Source organism: Dendroctonus ponderosae, unplaced genomic scaffold (genome assembly GCF_020466585.1).
Source record: "Dendroctonus ponderosae isolate FM_Combo_2020 unplaced genomic scaffold, Dpon_F_20191213v2 Dpon_F_20191213_2, whole genome shotgun sequence".
NCBI lineage: Eukaryota > Metazoa > Arthropoda > Insecta > Coleoptera > Curculionidae > Dendroctonus > Dendroctonus ponderosae.
In genome coordinates, this window is record NW_026018165.1 from 9,472,900 (window position 1) to 9,492,298 (window position 19,399).

The 19,399-nt window shown below is 33.1% G+C and overlaps 1 protein-coding gene across 4 annotated transcripts in view; it reads right to left on the reverse strand.

Moving 5' to 3' along the window:
• Positions 1–19,399, reverse strand: part of LOC109538936 (ankyrin repeat and fibronectin type-III domain-containing protein 1) — a 106,759-nt gene that overhangs the window by 43,296 nt on the left and 44,064 nt on the right. Inside the window, exon 1 of one of the 4 annotated variants that reach the window (XM_019906376.2) lies at positions 7,969–9,433. The exons of the other annotated variants lie outside the window; for them this stretch is intronic. Within the exon in view, the coding sequence (XP_019761935.2) occupies positions 7,969–8,611 (643 nt within the window). The 5' untranslated portion in view covers positions 8,612–9,433. Of the gene's footprint in view, positions 1–7,968; positions 9,434–19,399 lie in introns of those variants that run through there. 4 annotated transcript variants of the gene reach the window in all.

Genomic DNA, 19,399 nt, shown 5'->3' on the forward strand with positions numbered 1-19,399 from the left:
CTGGTAATTAATTTGAACAGAACTTTTACTTTTTGCGCTTTAGTCTCGACACAATTTATCGATTTGATCAATTTTACTGTACTATTAATTAATAGTACTTTCGTTCTGCACTCAATTTAAATGAGTTTGCATACACATTTTAACCTGTAAGAGTTTTTCTTTTGCGTTTTCGTACTTTTACAAGGCACAGAACAAACAAAAATTAAACTAACAAAGTTATACTTAATGACAGCGATACAAGCCAATTAAATATTACTGCTAAACAAAACAATGAAATAGATGGAACTGAAACAACAAAAGGAGAAAGACAATAAAAAGAGTACAAGCAGTCAAAACACAATAAAACATTTTAGAAATACCAAAATGCTAATTTATAACAGCTGGAGAACACTTAAAATCAGCCCATAAAGATGAAGCCTTGCATAATAATCAGTTTGACCTAGTCAAACAAGGCAGTTGTTAGATGGGTCAGAAATCCAGTTTTCATAACACTCTACAAGCCTTTGGATTATGTCTCAATTTGCTCTTTCACTGACCCAAACTCTACTCTGTCCAGCTGCTGTTCATTTTTTTCTCGGATCGTGTTTCCTGATATATCGCCAACACGAGTGTTAATATATTTTGCGAAAGTTGGGCTTTTCTTGAGGGACCAATTTATAGAGTACCGGGAGCCCTACACGTTGAGTATCCTAACGATGTAAAAAGGTATTGCGTCAAGACGAAATGAGGTTTTTTTAGTCCACGTGGCCGTAATATGGGGCTTTACCGAAAAATTACGATGTGCGGGGTTTAAGGGTATAATTTTATGGGATGTTTCGATCTAATGAAGTGCGGACAATTTCGATACATGCCCACTTAATCTTATTTTGATAAAATATGCGTTTGATAAAACGGTTTTTCACCACAACTGCTCATAAATGAACGTGGCACGTGATGTAAAGTCGATAAAAATGAATTGATACAAAATAAATATTTACCAAACAATTACCCGGAACTAATCCATAGGTGCACTAAATAAAGTAAAAATAATACAGCATATTGTTAAACACTTACAATTTACTATTAAAAAATTCAGTTCAAAACCATGATGATATTTCAAAGAACCGACAGTTTAAATGACCGGCTTCCTTTGCAATCGCGCTGATGACCACTGTATAATTTAAAATTACCTCACCCACTATTGTCATGCGAGTTTTATCCTTAATGCTAAATGGAGCAGATCTTCCGTATCTAATTGTATACGCTGTACTGTACTCATTTGAATTGTACGCCATCGGAAACTATCAGGCTGGCCCGACATGCCGTGGAAATTACCAGCTTATACAATTGGAATTTAGTGAAATCGCACGAAAAAAATTATTAGAACGGTGCCAACAAGTAAAATTCGAATTAATAATATTGCGATCGATATCGGAAAAATACATGCTACAAAAGAACAAAGCACAATACCAACAACGAGGGAAAGGAAAATGACAAAAACCGCAATGATAATAATAGTGCTAACAAAGCCGCATTGTTCAGTCGCAAATAACTACCAGATTTTCTCACATTTTTCCTGCTATACATCATAAAATAAATAGCCTTTTGTTTATTTACTCTTATTGGATCATGAAAGCCGTATATGATCGTTTGCTGGAATAATAAACAATATGGAAACATTCACAATTATAACAGCGTGTATCGTATTGAAAAATGCTTTTCAATGTTTTGGTTCGCAGGACCGAAGAGGTATCACCGAATGTTCAATTATTTTTAAGGGCAAACACTCTGAGTTTCTTGCGTTCTTCTAGATTTTATCCGACATTCTAGGAAGGAACTTGTTACCTGAAGAAAAAATTCCTTTGCATGCGATTTAGAACTATGTATTTCGACAATAAGAATGATTCGGAATACATTTTTTCCTGGTTTATCTCTTTTGTAGCCGATAAAAATTGAGAAAAAAATAATTCCCAAGCGGCCCTTTTAAACTAATAATTTAACAGTAATTTTAACCCCAAATTTGGTTTCATGAAAACGTTATTTTAATGGGATTTCCAAACGATTAAAGCTGTAATGCTCGCATGTGTGAGGGCTTTTGAATTGACTAAATAAATATAACTAGTTTCAAGAGCTGGTGGTTTTTGCAAGCCGACATAATTTAATTTGGTCAACCAATAAATCAAGTGCGAAAAATCAGTCAAATACAGCTCTATATCCTAATCAAAAACATTTTCGATCAAACCCTAATTAGCTTTCAGCAAATCCGAGTAAAATTTACTTTCCCAAAGGCCAAATTCTACAAGCTACTGCTCCGAAACTTCACAAACAAATCCCAGGAAATCCCTTTAGAGACATCCTGACAAAATCCGTTTACAAATCGAATATAAACTTCGAGGAACAATCGATATTTACTGTGGATAGGCGAGCATGGTGGGAATTTTGCAACTACATTTCAGCAAAGTTTTAACGACCCCAATCAGAAATACAAATATTTTAAGGAAAAAATGTTGCCAAGTATTTTATGTCGCCATTTTCCCTTTTTCTAAGATTATCACATAAAACACTGCTAACTAGCATTTGCAATATTTAGATACAACCATTTAACGCCCTAGTATTATGTTCTAAAAATGTCCAGCAATAAAAACTGTAATTTTAATTTACATTGTGTATATGTTGTAAAAAACGAAAAACACTATAACTAGTGTGTTTTTCGTTTTATTGTCGTCCAGAAACAAATTATGTGCATTTCTGTCTGACGTTTCGCAAGCACGAGAGATTTGCATCCCCAGAAGGGCTCTCGCTTTCCAACATATACTGATCCTGTGTTTGTTTGTTTAAAAGGTGTTTAAAAGAAAAGCATAAAAAATAATATTTTTAACTCAAATTGAAATCCTTCGAATCTGTTTTTTTGATAATTCATGATTAAATTGATTTAACTATTCATCCATTTAGTCGAAAAAGTAGATGTACACATTTGTTTGCTTTTACTATCAGTAATATAGAGATATGTATTTCGAAAAAATATATTAACTATCAAATCTTGACTGGTTAATAAAAAATATTTTAAAAAGGGCTGAAACCTTTGAACCACAATGAAAAATAACCCTAATAAAATCAACACTGACATTTCTCGTTTAGTATGTAATTCTCATAATTCGCATAATGGAAAAAGGCTTCAAAAATAATCTGAAAATATTTGTTCAGCACACTCTTTGGGTAGACAATGGTAAAAAGACTCTGTATAGAAAAACTTGGACACTTTACGAAATATAAAACAAAACAGGTTATAAAACTGAGAACTGCAAGAAATCGTATAAGATGAAGGGAAGCTCAAATAATACTAATCGCAAAAGCAAATTAACTCCGTTTAATTAATTAGGGCAGAAGGTGTTTAATGGCCTGGAAAACCTGATTTTTAATTGCAAACCACCGACTGACTGACTGACTGACTGTAATCCGTCTCAAACGTTATGAATTAAAGCGCTATAAGAATGAAATAAGGCTAATTAAATATTTAAAGCTTTAAATGAATAAACAGGAGAAAATGGAAGGGCTGCTGAAAATGGGGCCAGCGGTATTTGAGATATTGAAGTTGGATTTAAAAAATTGAAAAATTCATAGATCAGTATKAACTGACTTCAAGTTGTCAGTAACGCTTATATATGTATTATATTAATTTCATATGGTCATTTTGCATAAATTAACTCAATGAAAAATATTATACTCTCTGGTTGCATCAAAAACTAGCACAACTTCAACATCAGCAGATTTCCTGTTCAGTGTGGAAAGTTCAGCAGTTGAAGTCGCAAAGAGTGAAAAGTATTGTTTAGGAAACTGTAATGAATTATAGTTTCAAAGTTTTGTGAAATTTGCACGTGTGGTTCTGAATTATAAATATATAGTAAGACTATCACTTATAAAAATGACAAAAAGTTTTTAATCTCCTGCATAGAAATTACCTCAATTGAAAAATCCATTTCTTAGGTCTGTGGTTTGAATGTCAAGTAATCCACCACCAAATTCAGTTAAACTTTTTTTCTTGTTCTCTCATCCGAAAAGTTAGCTCGTTAAATTAAAATACTTTCCATAGTATTCCTACCTCGTAATGAGGCACTGCACACTCTTTGAATACTTCCTAAGTTTAAAGTTCGATGGAAATTCGAAATACGACCTTGCCAAGGGGATATTTGACATTTATTATTCGTATTTTACAATATACAGCGAATTACATTAAATTACGTGCCATTATGAATAAAGATCAAATGGAAAGTTCATATAACCCGATTCCCTTAGAAAGTCCGAGTTTTCCAGTATTAGGGTTTTCAAGCAAAAAAATATTGCTGCTTTATTAATACATATTGCAAATATTATGTTGCCTAGTTTTTCCAAATTAGATTGGAAAATTGTGGAAACTTTTTTATCTCGAAAACCAACTATGGCCCTGAAATGTTGGACAACAAAGGAAAATGTAATATTTTTTATTTTTGCCGCCTAAACCGAAAAAACTGATTCTTTAGTTCAGTCACTTAACTTTTTTAAAACGATAAGTAATTAAAACTTATGAGTTCTTCGAGCTTCTAGCCAGTGGTCGAAAAACGTATTTTTAACGTTTCGCAAGCACCAGTGGATTGCAACTTCAGATATGTTAGCTAGAACACTAATAATCACTTTATAGCGTTCTAGTTTACGTGTTTTTAAAGTATCACTTTTGCGTCCCTTCCTGGGAGGTTTAATAGTCAGTACAATAAAACTTGTTGGAGCTGAAAACTGAGCTGTTTTTGAAGACAACTGGCAATATGCAGGAGAAACGTATATGCCCGATAAATAAATTTCAGAAACAACATTGTGACGCATCTTATAGATATCAAGGCAGCTAATCACAAAAACAGTTAAAATTTCCATAAAAACACATTGTCAGGCCCTAATGGCAGTGTCCAATGTAAATAGCTCTGCGATAATATTTCACCGGAAACCTGTACTTGCTTGTATTTAATTGAATGTTCTGATACAGAATAATTGCTTCATAATAAACAGCATAAATATTATTATAATCTGTGGCAATAGTATCGTACATAACAAGGTGGAAAGGGGATCATTTCTCAAACAGAAGACGTACAGAGCCGAGGTCAGCTAAATCTCCAGAGCGGATCAAATTTTCCAATTAAGTTTACATATCATTTTAACTACAAACATTAAAATCATTCATCATTAATTAATTTTAAAATCAAAGAAATTAATAAAGTTTTGTCAAATTCTGAAATAATGTATAGGTAGGTATACGAATTTTTGAACTATTGGCATCAATTGGCCTATCAGGTGCTTACAGAAGTTATAAGTATAGAAGAAAAATGGCAGACATCACTATGTTAGAAAATAATATGTAAGTCGGGAGGAAAATTCTTTACACCTGGAGAATTTACGCTAACGAATCCCAACATTAGTCAAAAATTACGTAAAAATGCAACGCAACGCAACGTAGCGCCCAGAATAGTTATTTTTGCAAAGTAGATGCCGAAAAATTATAAAGCAGCTCATAGCGAATACATCTATTGACAAATTTTCCAAAAATCAACAATATTTTTAAGGCTAGGTGACTGACAAACACACATTCAGGTGCAATATACGGTTCAAATATACTATCAATTTCGATAAATATGTACTTAAAGCTTGTAAGTCATAGAAATACATGATCCATGTACCTATTTTGAAAGGTGCTTTTCGGAACAAACTCATCATATTTCAACTGAAATTCATTTCAATTTTCCGTCTTTAACCACAATGTGTCATCGATTTCAGTTCTTACGCGGGTGAAAAGTAAGTAATTTTCACCCGAAAAAATAAACGTGAAAATAACAACACTCTCATATATTTAAAGTTAAAATTAATTTTATTGTCAGACTTGTACAGTTATGTTGTAAGAAAATTGCTCCATTTTTATACAGTGTTGTTAATTATTCTCCTCCGAGCGTAAAATTTCATTTAAATGCACAGTTTTACCAAACAGAAATGTCTCGCTAATAGTTTTCCAGTTACAAATAAACTGAATAAAAACCACCCAAAAATAACAGAATATTTTTATTCTGGTTACGTATACAATACTAGAGCGTGCTTAAGCATAAATTCAATTTTTCTGGCTGAAACTCCGCAGACAGTACGAAGAAGTTATGAAATACCTTTCGCAGTCCATCATTCAAATGCTTGATCGACAAACAATGGCTCCAGAAAATTTGCATACAAAATATCTCAACGTTTCAGAAAAGATAAATCAAATTGACCTTATAGAAGGTGACCTCAAATATTTCACTCAATGGAAAATAGGTCAGGAGAATTATTTAGCATGACAAATTTATTTCAAGTTTTCACAGTTTAGATAAGGCATTTAGAGTTTCTGTCTAGCAGGATGCTGCTGCTATCCGATTAATCAGCTTTCCTCTGAACCTTCGCATTAAACATTTCTTGTTGCATGCAATGAATAATTATTATGGTCGATGTGTTTTACATACGTAACATTGTTGGAATTGTTGATGATTTGGGGTTTATTTCATGTAAATGTGATTCTGGTGAAGATAAAGTATGTTTTTAAACAACTTTCTTAGATGGGGAATTAAAGGGCAGGAAATTTAGAACCGATGAAATGGGGAAACTGTGATTTTCATTAATGTCTTGCGAAAATCGGGTAACTCAAAATTGGCGACATTCACTTTAAGTGATTTAATTTAAAGGCTAAAATTGAAATTTTTTTTACAAAAAATTATACAAGATATTACACTTGAAAACCAAATTTCAACTTTATTGATCAGAATTATTTTGAAATGGTCCCATGTTTGATTGGTAGTCTATTGAAATACTTAAGCATTCGAAAAGACAATTTACGATCTTTGCTTCAAATTATCAAATATTTTTATATTAAAAAGTACTCTTCTACAATTTTTTTAATGAAAATTCAAAGCGGCAACGATGTTTTTTGTCGCTAACTGATAGTGAGAGGTAGATATAGATAGTAGCGGACATTCTATTAGTTTGGGGAAATTCCACAATAACATAGCGCAGAACATGTAAGAACTTACACCAACAAAGAGCTGCAAAGGGGTACTCGGAGCATTTCACAATAACAGACACTTTCTCAGGTAACTATGCACCGGATAATTACCGAGGAAGGGCAACATGCATACCATGTATGTAAGATACACAGAGCACATTAAATCTCTGGTCTACTGAACACCGGTACAAATTGAGCACGAGTCAATTAACCGAATGCGACACGCTGCTGCGCAAAATGCTCAAAATGAAATCCCAGTAATGTTGCAAAGAGTGCACAATAGTGTTTACACGGGCACAAACATGTTTGAAGAATTAAATGGGCAGAACTTCGAATACCTCTTGCGAATTAAGAACTTAATTGAAAACATCATTGATCCATAACATCCTTTAACTTTTCTAAATCTATTTTATAGGAGGGTTTTGTTGCCATCCGTTACCCTAACCTATTTAAATGCATGTCAACCTCACTTTCTGTGTTTACTCAAGTAACTATGGTTACTCAAGCTTTTGATATTTAAGAAGCAACAGGTATTTACGTAATGTTAAAGAGGCAACCGTAAAAAAACATTGTTGCCGTCCTTCTGATGTAGTTTTTTGCAAATAGCTCCGTTTTTGGACAGAATTAATGTTTTTTGCTATTTTTCCTGTACTCCCTAAACACATCCATAGGAATGACGTCAAATTTCAATCACGCTCTATAGTTGTTTCTTCCAATTTTGCAAATATTGAAGATTGATAAAATTACCGTAAATGTTTGGACTTTTAAAAAATTCCCTCTGGGAAGTTTCAAACTCAAAGGTAAAAGTTATCAAACGCAATTAAAGGTAAGCTGTATTATTCAAGACAACAAAAGCTTGAAGCCGATCTAAAATGCAGGTATATCTCGAGACCTTAAAGCTCTTCCGAGCTTGAAACAGGTTAAATATTTTACAGTTACGTGACACTTACTTTTATTTTCGTCGTCGGACAAGGACGAATTCCTCGTGAGACGCTTCCTTCGGGCACTGATGGACAGCCTGAGGGCACCCCTTTGAAATCCGCTAGTTCGGTAATCGTAATTATAGTCACTGAATTTTCCGTGATGCGGACACTTTTCACTATGCATTCGCCTTAAGCCGTTTTGGCTCGTTTTAAACGGATCACTGCTTGGTTTTATCCCCGGAATTTGTAGCAGCTGAGCAGCTTTTGGGGCGACCACATCGGGGGGAGTTGTAATTTTTATGTGACCGTCTAGTAAGTCTCGACGATTTTTGTTTAGTTTCTCCGGCTTCTTAAACCCTCGTCCAGTTCCCTGATCTACTCGAATCATTGGGGTTTTTAAAATCGTTTCAACTGGCACGTTTCTTTGGAAGTGCTCAATAAATCTGGACTTTCGCTCTGGGCGGTAAAACTCCTGCAAACTGGACATCGATGGTGTTTTGTTCAACATTTCCTCCACTGGTTGTGAATGATTGCTGAGAAACTTGGTGCTGATGAACTTCAACGATGCTCTAACCGATTTTGATCTCTTCAGATTCACCGATTTGCGCCTTTCCGCCACGAGGTCTGCCATTTTCGTTTTCTTAGCTGGTGTTTGTTTTATTTTACCCATCTGGGTTATGGGTTTGAAAGGATCTTTTATGGAGTTTTCTTGTTTTTACAACAACTTCATGCCACAGTGACTGTATTTGATATTAAGTCGTACCAGCGATAGTGCGAATTCAGTGGGTGTTGACACAAATAATTGATAAGGCGTTAGGGCAAACAGAATATTATTTAATTAGGTGATTGTTTACTTTGGAGTTTATTGGACATTGCGGTTAATTATGCGTTTGTGGAAATATTTGCTTAGATCGAGCGTGAAATCAAAGAGGATTAACTGGGGGCAATTAGTAATATCTCTATTTATCCTCGCAACTATTTGAGTATCTGGCGGAATAGTGCCCCTCTGCAAGCAAATGTAAAGCACCAAGTCATAAACTTATTGGGCGGCCCATCAACCTTTCAAATCTTCCACTTGCAATAAAACTTTGGTCCTTCGAGTCAGATTGAAGCTAAATATCACTCAAACCACCCACACGAATGCAGTTTAAATGCGAAAAAAACTAAACACTGCCCGCTTGGTTAGAAATTCAAACTTTTAACGAATACCGGCGACGAGTAACAGCGTCATTGCTTGTGCAAAGCATACGAGTTCGGTTGTTGCCGCACAGCTGGCTAAAGTCGGCCTCCGGCCTGTGTTAATGGTCCCATAGTGAAAAACTTCTTGCAATGATACAGAGTCGGAGTAAAAGCCTTTTGTAGAGGGGAATTTCAAATTTGAAAGCTTGGAACGAGTCAATTGAATCAATTATTACGGTAGCGTTCAGCTTTGGGTGGTTACGGATTTTCTGGTAACGTAAAGAAGAGTTTATAGACTGTGTTCGCCATCAAAGCAGAACAATCCATTTGATTAATTGATCCAATCAGTTTTCGGTTAGGTACAGGTTTTTCAACTGTTTACACGTTTTCAAGCGATAGCAATTATCGATTAAATAGAGGAACTGCTTAAAATTCAGACATTTAAAGTGCATAACATCTAGTTATTCACTTAAAAACAGCTATTGTTTTCTATTGCTAACTATTCTCGACATTCAATAAATTCATGCCTGTCAATACAGCTCTGTTAAAGAACATTTATGGCTAATATCGTATTTGTTTGTTTCAAATTGGATTTTTACTATTCCGACTACTTTCAGTGATAAACTAAATTCGAGAAAGCAGCAAAGCTTGTAGTTAAAGCTATGCCAACTGAATCAAAATGTGCCCAAAAGATATGCAAACATCTGTGCTTTAATTTATTTTGCGCCTCGAATAATTTGGTTTTAATTCCATACATAATAAGTTTCGTTTAAGTTGAGACAACAATTGCCAGTAAAAAAAGTACATTTATTCATTTATATATTTTTTCTATTAAGGCTTACTTTATCGTCATTAGCTTTGTGAATTCATAATTTTGTTATCAGGGCCAAAAGGAATTGAGCACAAACCAGTGAATGACTAGCCACATTTATTAACATTTATCGTCAATATTATTATAATATTTTTTGGGAGATGCCATTGTAAAAAAAACATTGAAAATGAGGATTGCTAAACGCGATTAATTCACAAAAGTTTCTCAAAAATGATAAAGCTTAGCGCAAACTTGTCCGGTAAATGTAGTTGGAATTTGTTTGAAGCCATGAAAAAAATACAGAAACAGATGACGAACAGGAATCGATTGACCGCAGGATGAAAGAAAAACGTCACACAGAAAATAAAATATGTAATTTATTCAGATAATAAACCAGAAAAAAAGGTGTTAACAGAGAGGGAAACGCCGTTATTAAAAAAACTGAAACATGGACAAAACAGTTTGAAAAAGATTTTGAAAGCGATTAGGAGAAACATAAACAGGAAAAACGGCCAACACCGTTAGGAGTAAGTAGAGTTATTATATGGTCACTATTTATGCCGACTATTCTTTTAAAATAAGACATAGTATTTTTTCTGCTATAATCAATCAGCATGATTTGAGTATAAAAGAGACCACAGCAGAAACGATCATTTAGTCTATAAGATTTTACGCTACGAGAATTTAGTCATAAGAAGTTTGGTCAGAAGATATTTACGATCTGTAAGTCATAGTCTACTGTTAGGTTCGGTCACCAGTAAAATCTGTATTAGTGTTTGTATTATTTTGGGATATAAGTGTTTTAAAAACGGAAGTTTCAAATTAATCTATAAAATTATAAGATGGCAAAAATAAGGAAAACAAGAGCATTAACACCTTACGTTCTATTCTTGTTTTGTTAGTAATATTGTTTGGAAATAAGATGAAAATAAAAAACAAAATTGGAAAAACTACATTTTTTGAAATCTGAGAATCGAATTCTTTGAAAAATCTGATATTTCCCAATTATCGGGTAAGTTTTTCATGTTTTGCTCTCCCAAAAATTTTTTTTTCCTTAAGAACTAATGAATCTTTTAATGCCTTGTAAATTATAGTTTTTGTACAACATATTTTAATCGAAAATTGGTGTTTGTAGTTTGTGTTGAATTTTAAATCTGATGATGGCGTTGTTGTCTCATCGAAACGTTATATGAAATAAACGATATGAACTTATATTTCACATTTTGACTGAAACCCAGGAAAGAAAAAATATAATAACAATTAAACGCAGTCAGGAAAATAAATCAAAACTATGTTGAATAGGATTAGTTCCTTTCATAACAACATTTTATCGAGCAACTTTTTTGAATTTTTTTGCTGTGCTATTTAATAAAAAAACTGACTGTAAGCTTCGGTTAATGCGGATGTCTACCATTAAGAAATTTAAATATTTCGTCAAAAAAACTATTTATTTCAGTCTCTCAGTAAGTGCCGTCCAGTTAATTATCCTCTAAATAGCAAGCAGGTGCTACTTTGGAAAAAAAATCCTTATAGATTTTTGATTAATTATTTTGTTAATTAATTTCTAAATATGAATTAATGTTTTCTGTTTCTGTTAATTAATTTCTAAATTTTGTGTTGTGTCTTTCTTCAGTAATAATTTAGCAATTGCACATTTTATGTTAAAAATATTTCGTTGTTGCCGTCGTAAATGTTCGATAACTTGTCTAAGTTGGCAGCATGTATGCAATTACTGAGGTAAGCCCAGAAACTCTAATACATTATTAATTGTGTTAGAGAAGACTGGATGGAAATAACATATTTCTTGTCAATTATTAGTTGTGTTACTTTGTATAAATATATCTAAAGCAAACCACTTCGGATTTTCTGTTTTACAGGGATACTTTATACATTTTCAATTTTCGGTTCTTCGTTTTTATTGTAATTTTTACAATTGATAACCGCTTAGATCACACTTTTCTAGAAGCTCGCGCCGTTAGTTTAAAGTCACTTACATATTTTCGCAAATGCTTTTGAGTTGACCTAAATCTTCAAGACCTAAACAATATTTTTGTATAAAATACATACATTCGTATGTTGTCCGGACCTGTAAACTTAGGGTACGCTGCCGCATCTTTCAATGAACGACAGGTATAAGTGAAAAAGATACAGGGTGACTTTAATTTGTGAGCGCCTTAATATATACACGATAGCGGCTATCGTTCGTTAGATCGAAGAAGATATAACGAAACAGAAAAGTTCAACAAAGAAAAACGCAAAACACCGCAGAAAATATAAAACTTATCCGCCAAAGTAGTTTCAAACTTAGGATAATGAACTCTTTAAAAATAATTGAGAATAAAAAATAAAAGTGTAGTACTTTCAGCTGGTTCATATCCCGTGAACAATAACGCGTCTTCCATATTAATTGAATGTAAAAAATACGAAAAAGGATGAAACATACATTTTACTTATTTGAATGCGGAAAGTACGAGTTTATCTGTAGGTCACAGAAATTACTTGACATTTCCTTTCTTATTACCACTCGTCTTTCTTATTATATGGCAGAACTTTTCAAGCAAAAAAACACCGTATAAAACAATTCGCCAAGCAAGTTAAGAATTCAGATTCCCCCTCGTACGCTTCCTCGTTATGAAAATTCCGGTCATGACGAATCAAACCGGATTTAAAGGCACAGCGGCTGAAGAAAGTTGTCTTTTGTCTTATTTGCTTTTTTTTCAATTCCTGGTGGCGCTTTTCAATCATCCGCACCTTTTAGAAATTCGACAGAATATATTTAGAATCTGCTTTATTTACTATTTACACTCTATTGGTAAAAGCATTCGACAATTTGCTTTGTAATAGTATTTTATTAATTTGTAAGTGTAAAATAGAAAAGAAAAATCGAAGTCAGACAAGTTTTTCTCCTTTTGTTTTACTAAATAGGATTGAACCGGTCCGATTCGAGGTCCTCACTCACTGCTCTAAATATGCACGATTTACATGCAATTTGATTTGATTGTTTTAACTCATAAAGTGGAAAAAAAAACATGTTAGGACTTCCGAAATTTGTTCCATACTGATAACTAGATCGATCGATAAACCAATCCTTAAAAACTTCCTTTATTTACTACTGAAACTTCCTTTCGATGGCGTTTTTTACAATCTGCCAGCAAAACTATTTTTTATTCGGACGTTTCCAGTTCATTAGATCGTCCCCCAAGGATCCTCCTATAAGTGAGATGCTCCACAAAAAAACCCGAATGATTAGATTAATTGACGTGAACTTTGCAATGATGCAACTTTAAAAGCGAGTTAAAAGTTGGATTGAGTTTAACCGTATTGTTGCGCCCGCAGGGCCAGTCTAATGTCGGAGTAAACTGAGAAAAATTGTGTATTTTTCTTGATTACTTAAAACTAAGCCGCCGCCAAACTTTCGAACTATTGTTAAGTCGGGATGGATACGGTAGGAATCGCTGATTGCCGAAAGTTTTCTAGTTTGCAAAATAGGATAAAACGACTTTTATTGTGTTTAATACTTACTCCAGATCAGTCGCTTTTAAGTCATGTTTGAACTTACCTGGAACAAAAAATATTATTGAAGTTTTGGAGTAGTTTAAAATTCATTCAGTATCACCAACTTAATGCACATATAATCATTTTACAACTTAGATTTTATTTCCATTCATGTATCAAAAACATGAACGCATGTACGCAAAAAATTTCAACTTTCAATCGCACATCCGAGTTTTCATGTGTCGGATGAAAAGTTTTCCAATTTAAACAATAGAAATGACAAAATGTTCATTGAAATTAATTAAATTTCTGTTCAATTTTAACGTTTTTTTCTTTCTCAAAGGAAACACAGATCGTACATGAAGCAAAAAAATCGATTGAGACCAGGTCAGTTTCCAACTTTATTTTGTTCCCAATTAAAATTCTGGATTTAGGTCATTAAAATTTTCTAAAGCTGACACAAAATAACTAGCGAACTTTACATTAATTATTAAAGGCCAAATCCAATTTAGCTTTTCGAGTGTTTTGTTTTATATTTGCGCTTTCGAGTAATTGAGCTTCCAATTTGCAAGAAAGTGGAGAAAAAGAGGTTGTTAAGTTTGCTGATTAACATCGCCATGCCGAAAGGTAATCAATGGAATTTATTCTAGGCAGACGTCAAACAAAACAACGAGGACAGAATCAAATTTCGTGGAATTGCGGTGGCATCAAAATTTGAATAATTGATTAAATTTTAGCAAGGTATTTACTCCTTTATTAGATCAAAATGAATCCGTTTTAGCTCATACAACCTGCCCAGCATAAAGTAGAATCGAGAAAGGAATGATAGCATTTTTTTAAAAACCTTCCAAGTGTATCACTACAGACATTTTCGTTCCAAAATGCGCTTGAATAAATCCAATTATGCGTGGATATGGGAATTTATTAAATTATAGAAGCACTAACCAATGGCAGAAATCATTCAACAATAAAAATTACATTTTCAAGGGAATTGTGGTCAAACGCAGCTTTGTATTTTCTATTATTTTTATGCAGATATTTATTTAATAACTTTAAATAAAACAGTACACAAATAACAAAAAGCAGACCTTATTTAAACATTCAATTGAGTAAGAGCGCATATAGGATTGGCTAGTAAATCAACCGAGGTTTTAACTGAAGGACGATTTATCTACAAATTAAGTTGTAGATAAGTTCTATATTGTTGAGGCGGATTCATTTTTTTACAAACTTCTTGTTGGGTATTTCGTCTCAAAAATGTTTGTCTTTAAGAAAGACAGAATTTCCTCACGTCTTTTGTTACAGATTGATAAATAGTGCGAAATAGGAGCACTATTTATCAATCTGTAATAAAAGGCGTGAGGAAATTCTGTCTTTTTTAAAGACAAAAATTTTTGAGACGAAATACCCAACAAGAAGTTTGTAAAAAAACACATATTAAGTGTTTTACTATTATCTATTTATATTAAAAGTTTAGTAAGTTGAAGCTAATTTCAAGCCAAATTCTCCATATTTTGGCCTTCCGAACATTAATAATCCTATTTCATCTATACAACGTATGCTAAGCAGATACAAATGGCAGATATTATTCCTATATTCGGCAGATTTCACACATATCCCGTGCTAAATACTAAAGGGGCCTTATGGTTTTAGGGCTTTTAGGCTCTGATTACATGAGATATAATCCCGAGCGAGAGCTCTAGTTCACCTAGTAAATGATGCATCCAAACATCTATCATGTTTCGAAACTATCCGAACATTGTTATGTATATTATGTCATATTATGAATTCAGTCAGCAGCATCTCATTTACTAAAATTTAATTATCTATATTTTTTCGATTGTGTTAACTAGGTACTCGATTGCCCTGCAAAAATATTTCATTTGAATTTAATTTTTAAACAAAATTATGTAATTTTATAGTTTCAACTAAATATTTCTTTGATATTTTTCAAGCCAATTTTGTGATTATTGACTAGCAATTTGGCGATTTTCAGACAAAGATAATATGAAACTGAAAAAGAACTGAAAAGCTATTCTAAAACTCTCTTTTTGAGTTTTGCGTGAGTAAAATTCTGTTTCTATTGGACTTATATAATTTTTATAATAGCGGAGACATATTTATTATAACGGAGAAAAATAGATAACAAGACCTACAAAAGCTTTTGACAAAAAAATACGCTTACTGAGCTGAAAAATTGCATAACCATCCCTATATTTAAGTAGGAGAATAAGAAGTCAATCATAGAGTTATACAAAAATTTGTCCACTTACAGACGCTATCATTATGCGCAAACAAGGAGAAGAGAATGCTATAGAATACGAAAGTTTAGCGGTTCTTCACAAACTTTAACAAGGCGTGTGCATCACAAAACATTGTACGGATTCATTAGTTAAGTTACTCAAAGACAGTAACAAACAAAAACAACAACGCTGAATTAATTTCGATGCTATAGATGGATGATGAAAGCATTCACTTTGAACACGCTCAAGCTTTTAAAAAAATCTTTCTGTGCAGTTGTTTACTGGAAGTGGTCAAATTTCGAAAAACAACACAATTTAACATCGACAGTATGTCAGTACTTCAGTGACTGACTGAGAGGAAATAGAAAAGCCAACAAAAATCACTCAAGGAGATGATATGGTATCTTAAATATGAAGGGAAAAGCAAAAGGTAAAATATACAAAACTTGTCAGACCTACATTAACATGTGCTAGAGAAACAATAACAGAATAACAGAAAGAAAAATATTCATAAGAAACACCGGCTGGACACTCAGACACAGAAAGGAAAGCTCAGGTGTAAGACGGGATGACATATGAAGTAAATTAAGAAGTAAACGCAGAAGAGCTTAGAATAATCCAGTGGATATGATGGACAGAGAATGAAATCGATGACGGTATGAAACTATCCAAACAAATTTAAAATGGCAAAGGAAATATTAACAAAACTGAAAGTTTAATTTCAATTTTCTTTCACCTATTTAAAACGATTAGGAATTTCGTGAGTTCAAGTGCTGTTATATTGACATTTACCCGAAATCTGATTTTCATGTTTCTTTCGGTTTAAAAACTTCGTCTTTGTCTTCTCTGTCTATTCCTCCTCCCCATTGCCGCAAACTTGCCTGAAAAAAAAAACGTGTTTTCCCCAAGAAAAATTATCAGTGTTCGAGAGTAATTGTAAAGAATCGAGATTGTGTCTCCTCTTTAATTTTACATTTTACGCATCTCATTTACATTTAAAACGTTTTCATTAGCATTTTAATATTTAGATTCCTCATTACACTTATCCAAACTAAGACTAAGACTAAGACAACAAAATGCAGTTTTCATGTCAATATTGTTTTCAAATCAGCAACACAAATATGTTAGATTTGGGTCAAAACTATTGATAAAGCTGACCAGATGCGATTTGTTGGCACTGAGCAGATAAAGTAGAAATGCCTTAACATTTCGGTTTCTTGGCAGTCTCAGTTAACTCAAGAGAAGGGGCCAATTTTCACGAAATTGGGTTGAAATCAATTATTCAAATTCGGATCCCAGCGTAATTTGTCTTAGTCTAATTCGAGTTTCCCTGTTTTGTGTGAAGTCTGAACGGAATAAATTTAATTCAATATATTTGAAGATTTAATTGTTAAGTAAATTGAGTTCACACGATGTCGGCTTTTAACGCTAAAATATATATGTGAACAAATAGAAGAAGTGGGAACAATTCGAATAAAATTTGCTGATTTATGTTATGTTATTTGCTGTTAAATTATCTTAATGTTTGCAATTAAATGATATTCTTGTAAAAAATATCAAATTAGTCCCTATTTTAAAAGCAATAGAACTCACTAGTACAGCTTCCAAATACACCGATAAACAATCCCGCTATTGTTATTAAGCAACTTTTAATGATTAGAATGTGTCCCAGTTAATTAATTAAAAAACTTTCTAGTGGCCCATTCATCATGAAAAGCTTCGCCAGAAGTTAATTAAGCGGGAACTAATATTTCATTGAAAACCAACTACAGACGTGAATAGGCTGAATATTCATATTTACGGGGGTGGCTTTAGTATGGTGGAAATTTTAATAAATTCGAATTTCTATAATAGAAAAGTGCGAGGTGCGAAAATTGAGCTATAAAATAGAAGTTTAGACGGGGAAACACGTTGTTTTATTAGACCAAGAGGAGAAGCGAAAATCTAGCCCTCATGGGAGTCAACAACCTTTTCGCTTTTTTATGAAAGTTCATAAAAATTTACGAAGCATGATGGCAAAATCGTAAACAAATGCGGTGGTTGGGCCTAAATTATTGTACAAGTTGAAGGGGCATCGTCACATTTATGAGATACTTTTGTTGAATAATTTACGTCATCTTAACGCGTGTATGTTTAAAATAAACCTCATTTTCAGTGAATGAAACGTGGTAAATATTTATGTTATAATGCGTCACTGTGAAAGAGAAAATAAACAAAATTGCCTCTAGTGAGGGAACGAATAATTTATTTGCCTTCACCCTTGTACGGTGTTTAATTCATTCGTGTCGTCCTTGACACACGGTCCTAATATAAGAAATCGAAAAAATAAATGGAAGATATACTGAAATAATAAAAGTTTCCTAAGCTTTTCTAGGCAATTCCGAGCTACTTGTATAATTGATGATGTTGAGATTGCGTGTATAAATTTCCCGATTGCGGGGTATTTTTATAGGCGAAAATATGTTTGATCAAGAGCAGGAAATGTCTAGAATATATGAAAATAATTCAAAATAATCAGCTTAGAATGTTGTTGAAATTTAGTGTTTCCAAAATTGGTATGCAATACTATGCAAAATTAAATACGTATGCCTCTTTGCAGACCAAAAGTAAGTAAAAAATCATTTACTGACACCAGTATATGAATATGAATTTATAACTGTTGACATCAATTTCCGGAAACCCTGTGTATAAGGGCAAAACATTTACAAAAATAGTGACAAAACATTAACTTCAGAATATTGCAAGCGAAACATAATAATGAAAACCATTGCGCTTTAAACTTACGCTCATTTATTTTCGTTTCCCACCTCCTCAATAACAATTCGCGAATCAACGTCCAACTGAATCGACGTCCTAATAGCAATTCCAAATAAATTCTGCACATTGAACACTGACAAAAAACGGCACTTAAATCGCCCTTTAAAGGCGCTTAAAACGAAACAAATTTGTATAGCTTTGCAGTAACAACAATAACTTTTGATTAAATAAATTTTCTATTCCAATCGGCGCCCCATATCACCGCTTGCATTTTGTGATAAAACATTTACAAAGGCGTAATTTATTTATAAATAAAATGCATGTAGGACAATCATGTGGGAATATTATTAAGTGTCGAATAAAAAAACTGCATTAACTTAAGGTTTGAATATACTGGGAAATATCAGCTGTCGTTTTGAAATTAATTATTGCAATTATTTAATAACTCAGTTTACATGCGTTATTAATAAATGAAGCACGTAGTTAATTTTTATTTATGTAATAATTATTATTTAACAGTGTATAGTGTTTATTAAATGTCATTATTTTAGAAGCACATTACACCGAATCACTTTTACAGGTCCAATAAGAAAAATATGTCGATTTATTTGCCTTTAATTTCCGCCAATTACTCACATACGTTTGAATAATCGATTCGCTATTGCATTTGCTAAGTAAATGTGTTTAGTCAATAAACTTTGAGTTATGACTAGAATATTGAGCCTCCACTGCACCCGGCGAGCTCTTCAAGTGATTCGAATCCTGTTTCAGAGGTTCGATTTTCAAAAGCCCACGACAAGTTGTTATCACAATTAATTTGTTTGTTATCGTCTGACTGTTTTCCTTACTATTTCCTTAATATTATTTACCAAAACACACTAAAGGACCGTTTACACGCTCAAGCCATCTGAACGATTTGGCTTGCGCAAGCCAGATCTGTGCAGATGAACTGAACGAAAATCTGGCGTTTACA